Raw genomic sequence first — 17,869 nt, 5'->3', positions numbered from 1 at the left:
AAATAGGAAAATACATACAAACTAACACCTACAACAACCACTAAGACACCAACAATCATGGACAGAACAGAAATGTATGCCAGAGGGATAAATAAGGAACCTGATATGGGAATTGAAACTAGGTGTGTGTAATACAGACAAAAGAAAAAGAAAATGAAACATGGATCGGTGGTAACTAGAAAGCCGGTGACGTCGACCGCTGAACACCACCGGAAAAAGGAGAGTTGCCGGTTTCGGCAGAAGTCGTGACAGTACCGCCCCCAGACTCTAGATGTGAATTGGGGACCCCAATCAGAAACTATATCCTCAGGCGCCCCGTAGTGCCGGATTACGTGGGTGAACAGGGCCTCCGCAGTTTGTAGAGCCATTGGGAGACCGGGCAAAGGAAGGAGGCGGCAGGACTTAGAAAACCGATCCACAATGACCAGGATCGTGGTGTTTCCCCGCGGCGGGGGAAGATCCGTCATGAAATCCACCGATAGGTGTGACCGCGGTCGGTGTGGAATGGGAAGGGGTTGTAATTTCCCTCGGGGCAGATGTCTAGGTGCCTTGCACTGTGCGCATACCGAACAAGAGAAAACATAAACCCTCACGTCCTTAGCTGAAGTGGGCCACCAGTACTTCCCAGCAAGGCAGCACCCCGTCCGACCAATGCCAGGATGACCAGAGGAGGGTGACACGTGAGCCCAACAGATCAAACGATCGAAGACATCAAACGGAACGTACAGACGCCCAGCTGGACACTCAGGGGGAATGGGCTCTGCATGTGACTTCCGCTCGATGTCTGCGTCCACCTCAACAGCCAACAGCTCCCGGTCCCCCACATCATAGTTTCGCTCCGCCGGGCTGAGCTTCTTCGAAAAGAAGGGGCGGAGCTTTGGTGGCGTACCCGAGCGCTGAGACAGCTCAGCTCCTATCCCAGCCTCGGACGCGTCCACCTTTACTATGAATGCCAAGGAGGGATCAGGATGAGGCAGTACGGGAGCCGAAGTAAACAGAGCCTTCAGGTGACCAAAAGCCCTGTCCGCCCCAGCTGACCACTGCAGTTGCACCGGTCCCCCCTTCCACAAGGAGGTAATGTGAGCCACTACCTGACCAAAACCCCTGATAAACCTCCGGTAGTAGTTGGCAAACCCTAAGAACTGCAGCACCTCCTTTACCGTGGTTGGAGTCGGCCAATTACGCATGGCTGAAATGCGGTTATTTTCCATCTCCACCCCTGACGTGGAAAAGAGGTACCCTAGGAAGGAGACGGACTGTTGGAAGAACAGACATTTCTCCGCCTTGACGTATAGGTCATGTTCCAACAGTCGACCAAGCACCCTGCGCACAAGGGACACATGCTTGGCGCGAGTAGCAGAGTATATTAGAATGTCATCTATATACACCACTACACCCTGTCCGTGCAGGTCCCTGAAAATCTCATCCACAAAGGATTGGAAGACTGATGGAGCATTCATTAACCCATACGGCATGACGAGGTACTCATAGTGCCCAGAAGTGGTACTAAGTGCCGTCTTCCACTCATCCCCCTCCCCCCGGATACGCACCAGGTTGTAAGCGCTCCCGAGATCCAATTTTGTGAAGAAGCGCGCCTCGTGCAATGACTCTGTCATACTGGCGATGAGAGGTAGCGGGTAACTGTATTTTACCGTAATCTGATTTAAACCTCGATAGTCAATACACGGGCGTAAACCTCCATCCTTCTTCTTCACAAAAAATACACTCGAGGAGGCAGGTGAAGTGGAAGGCCGAATGCATCCCTGTCCCAGAGATTCAGCGACATACGTTTTCATAGCCGGCGTCTCCTCCTGTGACAGAGGATACACGTCACTCCTGGAAGTGCAGCACCTACCAGGAGATTTATCGCACAATCCCCTGTCGATGGGGTGGTAATTGAGTCGCCCTCTTTTTACAGAAGGCGAGTGCCAAATTGGCATATTCGGGGGGAATGTGCATGGTGGAAACCTGGTTTGGACTTAGTGGCACCTAAGGAAACATAGTGGCACCTAAGGAAACACCTACACACCTCCCTGAACACTGACAGGCCAATCCCTTGAGAGCCCTCTGTTGCCACGAAATAATAGGATCATGAGAGGCCAACCAGGGAAGGCCCAACACAACAGGAAACGCAGGAGAGTCCTCGTTTCTCCTCGTGACCCCCCTGTGTTCCCATAGCAATGGGAGCTGTGACCTCCTTAATTAGCCACAACCCCAAATGACGACTATCTAAGGCATGTACAGGTAAGGGAACATCAACAGGAACAATAGGGATCCCTAATCTATGTGCCAAGGAGAGGTCAATAAAGTTCCTAGCTGCGCCTGAATCTACTAGCGCCTTATGCTGGGAATGAGGGGAAAACTCGTAGTCATCCAGAGTCGGGCCTTCCCTTCCGCAGATGGTGTTGGCCCACTCCAGGTCTTTTCCAGTCAGGCAGGAGATGAAGGAGCTCACGTCCCAAAGGGGCCGGCTGAACAGCTGTCAGGTAGAGCTCCAGCTGGAGTAGGAACCCCTGGCACCCGGCAGCTGTTCCGTGATACACTCCGGGGGCGAGAACCCAGGTGTGTGTAATACAGACAAAACAAAATGAAAATGAAACATGGATCGGTGGTGATTAGAAAGCCGGTGACCACACTGCCAGTTCTCTCACCTCCTCCTTAGACTGGTCGTTGTGGGTGATCAGGCCAACCACTTTGTGTTGTCAGCAAACTTAATGATGGTGTTGGAGTCGTTTTGGCCACGCAGTTATTGGGTGAACAGGGAGTACAGGAGGGGACTAAGTACACACCCCTGAGGGGCCCCAGTGTTGAGGATCAGCGTGACAGATGTTTTGTTGCCTACCCTTACCACCTGGGGGCGGCCCATCAGGAAGTCCAGGATCCAGTTGCGGAGGGAGATGTTTAATCTCAGGGTCCTTAGCTTAGTGATGAGTTCCTGGGAAATCAGTATGTCTTTCTCGTCAGACTTGTAAAGAAAAAAGCTTCTTCCAGTTCGTTGTGAGTAATCGCTGTTCTGATGTCCAGTAGATATTTCCGGTCGTAAGAGATGGTAGGGAGAGGGAGAGGGAGAGGTGTGGTGCCAAGACAAGTAAAAAAATAAATGACAAACAACGCAAAAAAACAATCTATTTGTGCATCTGGGTAGGCATATAACGTGAACGTCTAGCAAACGAAAGGCAGCGAGTTTGTATCTCATCACAGACAACCTTATCATTTTAAGTAACGTTGTAATGGTAAGAGTTTATTTTGTCCTTGTGGTATAATATTTTAGCTTCTGTAACTTTCTCACTTATTATTCAAAGATTCATACACGATTATCAAAAATTATTGTAGAATCCACATAAATGTAGAAGTGCTTAGAAGCATATTCTTCTTTTGTTTACAGTAAAAGTGACTCCAAAATGACACAAAACATGATCTACCATTAATTTCTATTGGACACAAAATAAATCTGAAACTTAACCAAAACAAACAGCAAATGCATCCAACTAGTTTGTAGAGTCGCAAACTGGATTTAGTCATTGGGAGCTATCAAAATGGGACCAAATACGTGTTACTACTTCAATACACATATAAGTTCATTTCTCCCAATACTTTTGGTCCCCTAAAATGGAGGGGGTATCTACAAAAAGTGTTGTAATTTCAGAAAATATGTCAGATCTCCCCAAGGAGATGTGGGTGTGGAGTCAGGCGCAGGAAAAACAAGTTCCGAAAGAAAAGGGCGTTTCGTTTAACAAGTTCAAAATAACAGGACTCCGGACTACAACAGTAGCCACAAACCATACTAAAACACAGTCCAGGGAAAAAACACCTGTTAAAAAATGAACAAGAGAAAACGCAACCCAAAACTTACTGACAGTCAAACAAAAACAATCCCGCACATAACCCAAAGGAAATGGCGAGATTAAATATCCCCTCTAATTAACCAAAATGAAACCAGGTGAAACACAAAACAAACATAACCAAAAGAAAAGGGAGAAAAAAAAGGATCGGTGGCAGCTAGTAGACCGGTGACGACGACCTGCCGAGCGCCGCCCGAACAGAGAGAGGAGCCACCTTTGGTGGACGTGGACGCAGGCCTCGAGGACGACCCAGAGGGCGAGGTGCAGGGCTATCAGGATGGAGGCGGTGGAACTCACCCAGCAGAGATGGGTCCAAGATGCCCCCCACCGGTACCCAACACCTCTCCTCCGGACCGTAAACACGCACTGAAACGGCGACAGGTCCGTGGAGGAGTGGCGAAGTGAATTCTGGAACGAACCTCGCCCATTCTCCAGGCCGGTCCTGTCAATACGACCGCAGAAACCTGCCCAGATCCTGGTTCACTCTCTCCACCTGCCCATTACACTCAGGGTGAAAACCAGAGGTCAGGCTGATCGAGACCCCCAGACGCTTCATGAACGCCTTCCAAACCCGGGAAGTGAACTGGGACCCCGATCAGAAACTATATCCTCAGGCACCCCGTAGTGCCGGAAGACTTCTGTAAACAGGGCCTTGCAGTCTGTAGGACCTTAGGGACACCGGGCAAAGGGAGGAGACTTGGTGATGTTGTATTTGTTCATTGCATTGCACAGTAGGCTATTACCTTATTAATCATAGTAGCCGTGTAATTCATTGTATTAATATTATTCACAAGGAAATTCATATTAAAGTTATTTGTTATGTTTACTATTTTTCCCGGGTTAGAAAACATGAGTGTGCATCTTAACCCTCGCATTGGAGATAAGGTGAAGAACTACTTCAAACAGCTGGATGACTTTCTTTCACATGAGGTAAAACATCTCCTATGTTTACTTTTTTGTTTGTTTTTGGGTCCCTATACCTATGATGTAAGCCTATGTGTGCCATGTTTCTTTTTAAAATAAAATAAAATATATTCGTTTCCTGCTTTTTCTTTCAGAAATCAGTTCGTGCGCACGGGAGGTCTTGAGAGTTGAAATAGAGGGCATCCTGAGACATTTTCAGAAGAATTTAAAAATGCCAAGAATGTACGTGTCATGGTAGCATGTTGTAGTTACATTTTGCATAAGTTTATTAAAACATGTTTTATAAGTAATAGTGTTCTTTATAAGTAAAAGTTATAGATACAACCAAAAAGGGTTTTATTGATTGTTTCATATATATCACCCCTGAAGGTTCTATATAGAACCCTTTTCTAGAGTGTGTATAATATTTGAATAAACACACGCACACACAGCTTATATTTGTTAGAAATGTGCTAGTAATTTTGTAAAGATGTGTGACCTGAATGAACCGATTAATGAAGACGAATTTCTCAATGAAATGTTACCATAATACCATACCAACATCATCTTCAATGAAAAACAACAAAAGCCTTCACAATACACTTTTAAACAAGATATCATATAATTGTGGCATGTTATCACTGTAAAAAATGGTTTATTCATGTAGTTATTAATAATATAAAGTATATACTGCAACATAATCATTATTATATTTTGAATGTTAGTTCAATGGAGAGTACCAATCGCTCTTAAAACAAAGCCTATACTCTTCAGTCGCTGGGGAGGAAAGGTAATAGATGCAGAGGTCCCATCAACTTACATAACCGGAGGAATAAATAAAATATGTATTTACAAGCCCATTAAAGACAAGACTATTGAATACAGAGACAGATTATCTACGTGAAAGAAGTATCATACGCACACATTCCTAATGGCCCAGATTCAAAAGCCCCCGCAATATAGGCTCAAATTTAAGCAGTATTCCCAAAGTCAATTCTACCTGTGCACTTCATAGGCTACCAGTGTCTTTTTCTGAAAACCGGGAGCATATAGAAGGGGGTCTATCAAAATATTTCAGACCACCCAAACCTGTTTCTAAAACGAAATAAAGTAATGTTGAGTGTGTAATTCATACAACCCATACAAGGTTGATCTGTATCTTTACATAGACAGTTGGGGTCCACAAACCACAATTACCCTATAAGCAGGTGGTTACAACGTAGTTGACACCAAAGTTTCTGTGTGCAACTGAAAAGGTGTTGCGTTTTCAAACATTAAATACTTTGGTTTTCGAAGTGAAAGGCCAAACTAAATGTGTTCTATATGGTGATATTTATTTCGGCCATAGTCCGATGGATTCACATGTTTATTTTTTTCATCAAAATAATCCTGGTTGAAAGGTCAAAATTTCATGATAAAATAGCAAATAGCTGAAGATGTAACAATTATTCGAGCGATGCACCTGTCCTTTCGATGCATTTTCTCCACACGTACAACAACACTCAGGTATGAAAGTGTAAGGGAACTTCCACCTTTCACTTTTGGAACACCTTGCAGACTCGTTGTATAAAGGATCGACACAGGTTGGAGCATGGAAGAACTTGGGTGGCAGAACTGGTATTGATCAGTCAGGAAGAACACGTTATATCTTTATCCGTTGCGGACAACTTACTTTTGTCGGAATTATACGAAGTAGTCTATCTTTCGGAAGTGCACCAACGTTGATTGCGGACAGACCGAGAACTACAGTAGACCTACGCTAAAATGGGTTCAATCAGCTTTTGGATGTGCTTGATCATGACGATTTGCACCTGGAATAAAACCATCGGATGCACATGGATGAAGACACTGCCTCGGTCTCCGAGCATGTTCCAAGTGTTCAGCAACAACACCATAACGATGCTTCAGAAAATGGTAGGATATAGGGTCATGTTTAATCACTTGTTCCTGGTCATTGAGCTCTTGTCATCTTTTCAACATGTCATGAGCTGCTGTGTTTCATTGAAATTACCTGACTCCTTTTGTACAATAATAATAATGCAATATTTTGTTTATATTTTTTGGCATCTCAGGGTCATGAAGTCTCTCGAGGACCTCAGATCACTTTCCCTGACAAACAATACAGACAAGTCAATAATTTCAAGGTAAGAAATATGCATAAAAAATGTTTTGTTCTATCCATAACTCTTTTTTTCTAAGAGTGGATTAAACACTGAATTCGGGAAGTATTCAGACCCCTTCACCTTTTCAACATTTTGTTATGTTACAGACCACTTCTAAAATGGATTACAAATAAATAAAAAAACATCATCAATGTACACACAATATCCCAAAATGAAGAAGCAAAAAACTGTTTTTGTTTTTCATAAATTAGCAAAAATGTCGAAAAACATGTTTTGGCTTTGTCATTATGGTTATTGTGTGTAGATTGATGAATGAAATCATATTTATTACATTTTAAAATAAGGCTGTAACGTAACAAAATGTACAGATAGTGAAGTGTTCTGAACACTTTCCGAATGCAAAGTATATAATTAGGTTATAACGAATTTACAATTTGCTATAATTTTTCGATATTTGCCATCAATTCATAAGGCATATACTAATACAAATCACTCTTCTTCTAGGCTGACGAACAGATTGCCTTCATTTCGCATACTCTGAACGCTATAAAGAAATTGTACAGCAGTGGTAAATATGAGTCCACCGCCTGGGACCAGAAAGGAGTTGACAAGTTTATGAATGACCTCTATCGCCAGACCTCGGAGCTGGACCAATGCGTATGTCATTTGTGATTTTCGCCTCTTTAACAGTAATGCAAAAAGGAAAACATTATACTATCCTTCTTAATTAAAATATAAGTGGTTACATGTTATTCAAAACATAATATTAAATGAATGATTTGTATTTTGTTCTAACAGGTAAAGGCTATGAAAACTAGACTGTCAAAATCTGTCAAACAGAGTGAACAAAAAGATGAGCCTTCACTTCAAGTTCCTGAAGCATTTCTTGAAACGCGAGGTAGGTTGATCCATTTGTCTTACAAAGAGAGTACATTCACCAAATCTGGATGTTTTTATGTGATGATACAATATGTGTCTATTCTAAAATATTAACAAGTGTATTTCGTTTATGCAGGATTACAGCGCGAGCGGCTGGGAAGACATAAGGACAGTGGTGCTGACACACCTACAAAGACTAGACACAACATTAAGTAGCAAATGAGCGTTATGTGTGTGTTGTGTAGATATTTGTTATTTATATATCTATTTATCTATTCATATATCTAACTATATCTTTTTACATGTTTACTTATTTGTTTTTTTAACGTATTTATTTATTGTGTAGTCATGTATTCACAACTCCGAGGAGTAAATATTTTTTTATTCTGAATAGTTATGTGATTGACTTAGGCTATACATAGCCTAATGTATCAATGTATCCGTACATTTTTTTTTTATTCATGAAGGCCATTGCATACTGTATTTATTATTGCAACCTGATAGGAAATGTTTGTTATTGTAATAATGAAATATATTAAAATTAAATAAATGTGTCCTCTACAGCTGTAATCTTTTTTAATCAAATAAATTGTAATTTATCGCATACACACATTTAGCAGATATTTTAACGGCTGTAGCTATATGCTTGTTTTTCTAGCTCTACCACTGCAGTAATATCTGACAATACAAAAACAATACACACACATCTAAAAGAAAATGAATGGACATAAGAAACATAGAAATATGTCGGAGTCCGGAGTATATATACACAGTACCAGTCAAAAGTTTGGACACACCTCAGGGTTTTTTCTTTATCTTTACTATTTTCTACATTGCAGAATAATAGTGAAGACATAAACACTATGAAATAACACATATGGAATCATGTAGTAACCAAAACATTGTTAAACAAATCCAAATATATGTTATATTTGAGATTATTCAAAGTACCCACCCAGCTTTGATGTCTGCTTTGCACACTCTTGGCATTCTCTGAACCAGCTTCAGGAGGTAGTCACCTGGAATGCATTTCAATTAACAGGTGTGCCTTGTTAAAAGTTCATTTGTGGAATTTCTTTCCTTCTTAATGCGTTTTAGCCAATCAGTTGTGTTGTGACAAGGTAGGGGTGGTATACAAAAGATAGCACTATTTGCTAAAATACCAAGGCCATATTTCTGTCAGGAACAGCTCAAATAAGCAAGAAGTGACAGTCCATCATTACTTTAAGACATGAATGTCAGTCAATGCGGGAAATTTCTAGAACATTGAATGTTTCTTTAAGTGCAGTTGCAAAATCCATCAAGCACTATGATGAAACTGGCTCTCACGAGGACAGCCACAGGAAAGGAAGACAGAGTTTATTAAGACCCTGATGGAACAGGTGTTTTCGAACTGGGTTGGAAAAAAGCCTGCACCTTCTCCTGCTGGTCTCCAGGACCGTGCAGACAGTTTTGGTGACCACTTCCCTACAGGATAATATACTATGATCTTTACAGTTAAACAGACTTTGAATATTATGAATTAATCCCAACATTATTTAGAAAAAGGGAGAAATGAACCAATGCCAAGTTTTGACCTTGCAGAGTCAAAAACGTGCACAGCACTATGACACACACACACACACACACACACACACACACACACACACACACAAAGAAAATAGAAAGTTCCAACAAATCATGTTGTCGTTGCTTGTCAACATTGCATACATAGCAGACAACAGTAAGTTGAAAGTTGGTTACGTCATTGTGAAAATGAAAGTTGGGAGATGTGGGTATTGACGCTGACGTTTCCCATTCACTTTTCCGTTGTAGCGCAACAGCAGAGGACTACGGACAATATTTCGGACTAACTTTGATCGAAAACCACTAAATGAATGTCTTATATGGCTACATTTCTTAAGAAGTTTGGGTTTCGCCTTCGACGATATTATCGGACTTTTTTTTCGTTTCAAGCGAAGTTATTAGCAGTTGAAAGCAAAGCTCGCGAATAGCCTATAGTCGCTAGTAATAGTCAAGCCGATATCTAAAATGAATAATCTTACCTGTGATTCAATTATAATTTAAAGCTGATTTCAAGGAGAATGTGAATAGATTTACTTGGGTTTTTTTTCGGAAGTCACCGCCTCCGGTAGGTTGATCGGTGGGAAAATTCTCCATACAGTTTTCCCTTTCCCAATTCCACATAAAAACTACTTAACACAATGAATATGTTCAAACTCATATGGAAAACTAACAGCGAAACAAATAGCTGTTTACAATGTATACAATGCAGAGCTGGACTTGTATTTGTCTTATTATTTGCAGTATGCAGAGCGTGTGTCATTGCTGTGACTGGAGCCGACACCACTACGGTCACTTGAGCGCAGAATACCTTTCCCTGCTGGACCAGATGGTGAGTTATCAGCACACTGTAAAAGGAGACTGAATGCATGGTATTAAGGACAGCAAAACAACCAACCAAGTAAAATAGTCATATGTTTCATGTTTAGCAGCTGTGTTAGAAAACTGTTAGCCTATATTTGAATATACATACTAAAAGGGCGCTAAGGCTATAATGACAGAGATTATCAAGAGACGCTATCTACATTAGGCCTACTGTACTTGCAGTATAAGCTATACTTTATGTCTGTCTTGATTGCTCTTGAAGTACACGTGACTTAACACCCTATATTGATTGTTTTCCAGGGAGGAGATATAACAAAGCAGAATGCCCAGTCTTTTTCCCAACATCACTTTACAGACACATAGATGATGCCGAGGTAAAGGCTAGAATTTTTACTAATCATGTTCTGATATGCTTTGGTTTTGCGGTCTTGACCCAATGTTATATTGATGCCATAACGGAAGCCTATACTGTTTATAATCTTCTTTTAATATCTTCCTGTGTAGGTTGAGGACAAAGGCAGATTCCGGAAACGAGGCCATCTATAAAATCACAAAACTGTTTGATGGGAATATGAAGTCCGTCACCTGGAACAAGAAAAAACCTGGACGATTTCTCAAAATTCTAGAAAAACCAATTTGAGAACCTTAATTCCTGCGTAAGTAACGTGTCTATTTAAAGTATAATCCCTGTTCGGTCAGGGTTCTCCAATCCCGTTTATGTCGAGGTACCCTCCTGTAAGTTTTCGCTCCAACCCCAGTTGTAACTAACCTGGGTTAAGTTGATCAACGACCTAATTAATCAGGTGGTGGTAGATTAGGGTTGGAGTGAAAACCTAAAGGAATGCAGTTCTCCAGGAACAGGGTTGGAGAGCCCTGGTTTAGCTGTAGCCTACTAAACTCTACAAGTGGAGAAATTGACTTATAAGTACACATATGTTCAACTTTTTCCACATTTTGTTACCTTACAGACTTTTTCTAAAATTGATCAAATTGATTTTTCCCCTCTTCAGTTTATACACAATACCCCATAATGACAAAGCAAAAAACCATGTTTTAGATATTTTGTCAAACATAATAACAATACAAAACTGAAATATCACATTTACGTAGGTATTCAGACCCTTTACTCAGAACTTTGTTGAAGCACCTTTGGAAGTGATTACAGGCTTGAGTCTTCTTGGCTATCATGCTACAAGCTTGGCACATCTGTATTTGAGGAGTTTCTGCCATTCTTCTCTGCAGATCCTCTCAAGTTCTATTCGGTTGGATAGGGAGCGTCGCTGCACAGCTATTTTCAGGTCACTCTAGAGATGTTCGATCATTTTAGCGTAAGTCCGGGCTCTTGCTGGGACACTCAAGGACATTCAGAGACTTGTCCCAAAGCCACTTCTGCGTTGTCTTGGCTGTATGCTTAGGGTCGTTGTCCTGATGGAAGGTGAACCCTCGCCCCAGTCTGAGGTCCTGTACGCTCTGGAGCAGGTTTTCATCAAGGATATCTCTGTACTTTGCTCTGTTCATCTTTCCCTTGATCCTGACTAGTCGCCCAGTCCCTGCCAATGAAAAACATCCACAGCATGATGCTGCCACCACCATGCTTTACCGTAGGGATGGTGCAAGGTTTCCTCCAGACGTAATGCTTGGCATTCAGGCCAAATATATTTCATAAGACCAGAGACACTTGTTTCAGTAGAAATCAGTAGAAATCTGAAGCTCTGTCAGAGTGACCATCGGGTTCTTCGTCACCTCCCTGACCAAGGCCTTTCTCCCCCGATTGCTCAGTTGTGCCAGGCGGCCAGCTCTGGGAAGAGTCTTGGTGGTTACAAAGTTCTTCAATTTAAGAATGATGGAGCCCACTGTTTTCTTGGGGACCTTCAATGCTGCAGAAATGTTTTGGTACGCTACCCCAGATCTGTGCCTCGACACAATCTTGTCTCAGAGCTCTACGGACAATTTCTTCAACTTCATGTCCTGGTTTTTGCTCTGACATGAACTTTCAACTATAGGACCTTAAATAGCAGGGTGTGACTTTCTAAATCATGTCCAATCATTTGATTTTACCTCAGGTGGACTCCAATCAAATTGTAGAAACACCTCAAGGATGACCAGTGGAAACAGGATGCACCTGAGCTGAATTTTGAGTCTCATAGCAAAGGGTCTGAATTCTTATGTAAATAAGGTATTTCTGTTTTTCCATTGTCATTATTGGGTATTGTGTGTAGATTGATGAATCATTTTTTTCTTTAATCCATTTTAGAATAAGGCTGTAACGTAACAACATTTGGAAAAAGGGAAGGGGTATGAATACTTTCCAAACGCACTGGATATGGGTTATTACAGATTTTGAGCCCGTTTGCCACATCACATAAATAATATTGCAGCAATGAGAAATGTAAATTATTGTGGATTATAATTAATGGAACGTTTTCATGGGCTTTGATGCATTTTTCATTATGGCAAATCAAGTTTGATATTTTAAAGTGGAAATTACAATCTTTAGAATCCTTTTCAAACATTGAATACACATTAAATTTCAATTTCCTGCCGTGCAGAAAAATTCTCAGAAAAAAAGGATCAAATGAAGATCCTACATCTGTATGATGCTAAAGTATTGTTTCATTTTGTCCGCCATGTATCACCTGCCATGAAACCTGAGAGGAGACTGAAACTTCAAGAAGTTGAATAGGAAGGTTCTGAGAAAAATGGTGAGTTTGATTTCGTATGGAAATGTGTTTAATACATGTAATCATGAATATAAACTAGGGTAAACAGGGGCAGTGTTCTTTAAAAAAAATAGTGAGTACTGGGGACATATGTATTAAGCATCTCAGAAGTGCTGATCTTGTATCAGGTCTCCTCTGTACTTATTTATAGTGATCTTGAAGACAAAACTGATCCTAAATCAGCTCTCCTACTCCGAGAAGCTTAATGCATATGGCACCAGTTCATTCTATGTTGTTCAAGACAATATGGTCACTATTTTGCCAAGAAAGTTCACCCCACTAATATTTGAAATGTTCTGTTTTTCAGAACTACAGTGCTCATCAGGAAAGAGATGAAACGTCATCTGCAAATATTGGATATCCTTATGGCACAATTGTACTGACAATCCAGACTCATTTCAGAAGCTACACCCTTACCAGTTTATAAAGCATGAATACAATCATGTGGGACCCTGTCAGTCTATTTATTATATTTAAATAATAAATTATCGTTTTTTATTTAAATAATTTATTATTTATATTTTGTATTTCCGGCGACAAAAGCCTGCCATGGAAACAGGCGGAGGCAGATGGAGAGATCAGGAGTTACGGCAGAGACGGGAGCACGAGAGCAACCCCCCCCCCCCCCAAAAAAAAATTGGGGAGGGACACAGGTTGGCGAGCGGAGTTGGTCACGGTTCCAGTGCCATGTTTTACGCACCGTGCCTTCAGTGCACAGTCACAGCTCGGTGCGTGCAGTACATGCTCTCCGTACCTGCCCCGTAAAGAGGGGTATCCAGCCAGGAAGGTGGTGCCGGCTCAGCGCTCCTGGTCTCCAGTGCGCCTCCTCGGGTCAGGATATCCTGCGCCTGCTCTGCGCAAGGTGTTTCCAGTGCACCTGCACAGCCCAGTGCATCCTGTACCAGCACCTCGAACATGCCGGGCTAAAGTGGGGATTCAGCCAGGAGGGGTTGTGCTTGCTCTAAGCTCCAGACCTCAGTGTGCTTTCACAGCCCAATGCGTCCTGTGCTGGTCCCCTGCACTTGCTGGATTGAAGTGGGTATCCAGCCAGGATGGGTTGTGCTTGCTCCACAAACCAGGCCTCCAGTGTGTCTCTCCAGCCCGGTGAGTCCTGTGCCTGCTCCACGGACCAGGCCTCCGGTGTGTCTCTCCAGCCCGGTGAGTCCTAGTGAGTCCTACTAATGGTCAATAGTGAATTGTAAATTGGAGTTGGGTTTCAGTTCAACATCTGTTCGGATTCTGTGGAATGCCACTCCTGAACTCAGTGCCATATTGTCATAGGTCTGTACATTGAGTCGGGGGCAGGATGTGGCCATTGGCCACGTTGTACTGCAAGGACTTCTGATTGGTCAACCCCAGGCTGGGGAGGGGGGTTATAAAAGGCATCCTGTTCCTATGTTCAGTGGGGAAAAGCTGAGGACAGGGGAGATTGAACATCTACCTCCCAGCATAACATATTGATTTGTCGTCTCACAATAAACCAATTTTCTCCCCTGATTTGCTTTGGAGTTTCCGTTATTGAAGAAAAACATAAATTGCTAACAGATGCTGCCATAGAGTTACATTAGAAGTGCCCATCCAAGAAGGCTCAAGGTCATTGGCCACAGCTAAATGACAATCAAGATATATCTGCAAAAGCTTTGACTGGACTGAGTCAACATCCAGCGTTCAAAATCTTAGCTCGCAAGCTAGACAAGCAGTCATCATCATGACTCACGTTGACAATCTACTGTCAAATGCTTTTCAAGCCTTGTCATATGAAGAGATGCTGTAGATAAAACGTATAAGTGCTCATCTGCCATTAGACATGAACATTACACAACAAGTTGGAAATTGCAAATTCAACAATGAGGTTTGTAAGGAATCAGTGGCTAATTTCAAATAACTAGCCTGCTATTCAGTAAACTTGTGTGTGTGGTCCAAGTATGGGTTTAAGGGTCTCTTTCCAAGATTAAAATTATAAACTTTCAACACCACGGGCCAGAAAAGGTTGAATACATTGGCCTTGCTGTCAATCCAGCATGACTTTTGCAGTGTTCAAAACAATTGGAAACTAGGAACTGGGAAATCTCAGACTTCAGTGAGTTCAAACAACTAGGAATTCTGTAGAGAAAAAGAGCTCCGACAGAGAAAATACGTTTTGAACAGTCATCCAGCTCGGAATTCCAAGTCGGGATCTCTAGAATTCCTACCTGAAGATTACTGACGTCATGATTCGACCAGTTTTTTCTTGAGTTCCCAGTGGTCTTGGAAGCACCATAAATCCAGAGAATGCCAGACTTTGATGACAAGATGTGCCCAAAAGATGGACCGCAGCGCCTCCTTCCTGTTCAAGTGAACGTAGCACGACAAGGTGAGTCCAGAAAAGTTTTGCATGCTGCTGCATAAATTATGTAATATGCCAGGGTGATATGTATACGTGGTGGTGCATATGTAGCCTATAGCCTTTTGTAGAGAAATGTAATCATTGAATATTGTAAGAGCTTTCAATGTCTCCTCACATTCCCTTCTTTTTTATACTACGGTTCTGACTTGGTGCACAGGGAGAATACTGTAAGCATGGCCCATGTTCTGAATTCTGTCACTGTACATTTCAAAAGTGCTGAACAAATAGTTATATTGACTACGTCCCTCCTAGCTCGCTCATGAATGTCTTCATCAAAATTATGGATTGCCTCTTATCCGCTCATAGTGCCGTAGTTTGCACATCTCAATTATCAGTAGAAATCACATTTGTTTAGGCAAGTCAGCCATATTAGCTATGTTATTTTAAGGCAGTAAATGAGGCTGAATGATCTGTTTCCCTGCTAGACAAGGCTCCGCTGATAGCCAGGTGTAGCAGCGTCATGGATTCACTCCATGGTGCTGAAAAGAGAGCTCTGCTGTTGGGACAGCTTTATGTAGGACCTAGCAGTTTGTCGGCACCATTTGTCATCGTTATTGTGCAAATATTGTACTCTTTAGTGTTATGTTGTATTCCTTTTGCTGACATGCATAAACATTTTTGGGGGAGTTTGCCCCACCAAGATTTAGATGCTAAAAGCCGACTGTCATGATAACCAGTTTGACATGGTGGAGTGGTCCATGTTGCATATATATGATTGGATGAACATGGAAGGACGCTCCTCTAAAAATCATAAATAACTTCTTATGCGCAGGTGGGATGCTAGCGTCCCACTGGGCAACATCCGGTGAAATTGCAGCGCGCCAAATTCAAAATACTGAAATACTCAAATTAACATTCATAAAATGTTACCATCTGAGGACAGCATACCATCTGAGAACAGCCCTCCACTTACAAAAGCATACAAACATTTTAAAACCAAGTAAAGGAATTACAAAAGTCAGAAATGTCGATAAAATGAATCACTTACCTTTGATGATCTTCATATGTTTGTAGTCACAAGAGTTCATGTTACACATTAAATGTTTGTTTTGTTCGATAAAGTCCCTCTATGTCCCAAAAACTCAGTTTTCTTGGCTCGTTTTGTTCAGTAATCCACTGGCTCAAAGGCAGTCACGACATGCAGACGAAAACATCCTAATAGTACCTGTAAAGTTCGTTGAAACATGTCAAACGATGTTTGTAATTAATCCTCAGGTTGTCTATTGTCTAAATAATTGATATAATTTCAACGGGACAATAGCGTCTTCAATAGAAAGGAAAAACAACAAACGGTGCGCAATCAGTCACGCGCTCAAAGCTCTGGTTCATTTAGAGTCCACTGAAAGAATGGTCTAATTCTTCCTCGTATTTCAGAATATGAGCCAGAAACAATGTCTAAAGACTGTTGACATATAGTGGAAGCTGTAGGAACTGCAATTGGGGTCCTATCCAAATTCATACTGTATAGGCATTCAATAGAAAAGTACCCAGATCAAAAATATCCCACTTCCTGGATGGATTTTGCTCAGGTTGTCGCCTGCCATATGACTTCTGTTATACTCAGACATTATATTAACAGTTCTGGAAACTTTAGAATGTTTTCTATCCAATACTACCATGCATATGCATATCCCTGCTTCTGGGCCTGAGTAACAGGCAGATTACATTGGGCACCTCATTAATCCAAAATTCAAAATACTGCCCACAACCCAAGAGAGGATAAGCACAACATCAAACTTATTCAGGATTTGGTGAGTGGGCTGACATAAACCATTGATTATTGTTTCCGAGCATGAAATGTAGGCTCATTTCTCAATCTGGACACAATTGACAACTTGCATAACTATATATATATTTTTTTTAAATACCTACAGGGGTCATTTTCGGGTGCAGTGCTTGCAAGAGAATGTGTACATCAACATTCAATAGTAATTTGTTATTTGAAGACACCCATTATCAACAGGTAGGTTAGTCTGTAACTTTTAAAGTAGCCAAAGAATCTCCTCTAACGGAATGATTGTGTAGCACATTGATTTACATTAATTTATTTTTCACAACAGAGAGAGATGATTTTTCATTTTAGGTCAAGTGAGAAAGATGCTGAATTTGCTAAACTTGTCAGCCTCTGCATTCAAGTTGAAATGTCTTCCCTGATATGGCAATACCACCTACTACATTGAATTGTTTCGCACAGTTGAATGCAGATGTTAACTCTACCATTGGAAAGTCTGTTGGGTAGCCACATCTAACGCAGCCAAAGCGTGCAGTTTAACCTCGGTTTCCCCGGGAGCAATCAGTAAGCGGAGTTAGCCATCCCGTCCTTGTCGCCAAATTGCTAGAGAAATTCTATAAGAAGAGTGCAGATTCTTTCAAACAATTTTATAAGATTTGCAAAAATGAAGCAATCAATAACAACCACTTAATCAATGCATCATTAGGAAAGCCCAACAAGCAGAGATGTCTCTGCTTTAATAGAAAAAGTACAACCTATTTTGTCGAAGTGGCAGTTTAGCAGATTGGTGGAAAGAGAGACGCAACGTGGTGTGTAAAAGCTGAATTAGCTTGTCTTTTCACATTTAGATAGCTGACGTTGCCACCAATGTCTGTTCCTTTCTGCATGTTTCCACA

The 17,869-nt window shown here is 41.6% G+C and overlaps 1 protein-coding gene and 1 pseudogene across 1 annotated transcript; both read left to right on the top strand.

Annotated features, from left to right (window-relative positions):
* The first annotated feature begins 6,509 nt into the window (after positions 1 to 6,509).
* LOC110538940 (interferon a3-like) lies at positions 6,510 to 7,970 on the top strand. The gene is given in 6 exon segments (XM_036973860.1): positions 6,510 to 6,659; positions 6,818 to 6,889; positions 7,373 to 7,525; positions 7,667 to 7,702; positions 7,704 to 7,766; positions 7,884 to 7,970. Coding segments are annotated over 6 exon segments (561 nt in total).
* Positions 7,971 to 10,007: 2,037 nt separating this feature from the next.
* Positions 10,008 to 13,443, top strand: LOC118951908 (annotated as a pseudogene).
* The last annotated feature ends 4,426 nt before the right edge of the window (positions 13,444 to 17,869 follow it).

The sequence above is a fragment of the Oncorhynchus mykiss genome, unplaced genomic scaffold (genome assembly GCF_013265735.2).
Source record: "Oncorhynchus mykiss isolate Arlee unplaced genomic scaffold, USDA_OmykA_1.1 un_scaffold_336, whole genome shotgun sequence".
NCBI lineage: Eukaryota > Metazoa > Chordata > Actinopteri > Salmoniformes > Salmonidae > Oncorhynchus > Oncorhynchus mykiss.
Note: the sequence above shows the minus strand (reverse complement) of the source record. Positions and strands in the feature narration are given on the sequence as shown.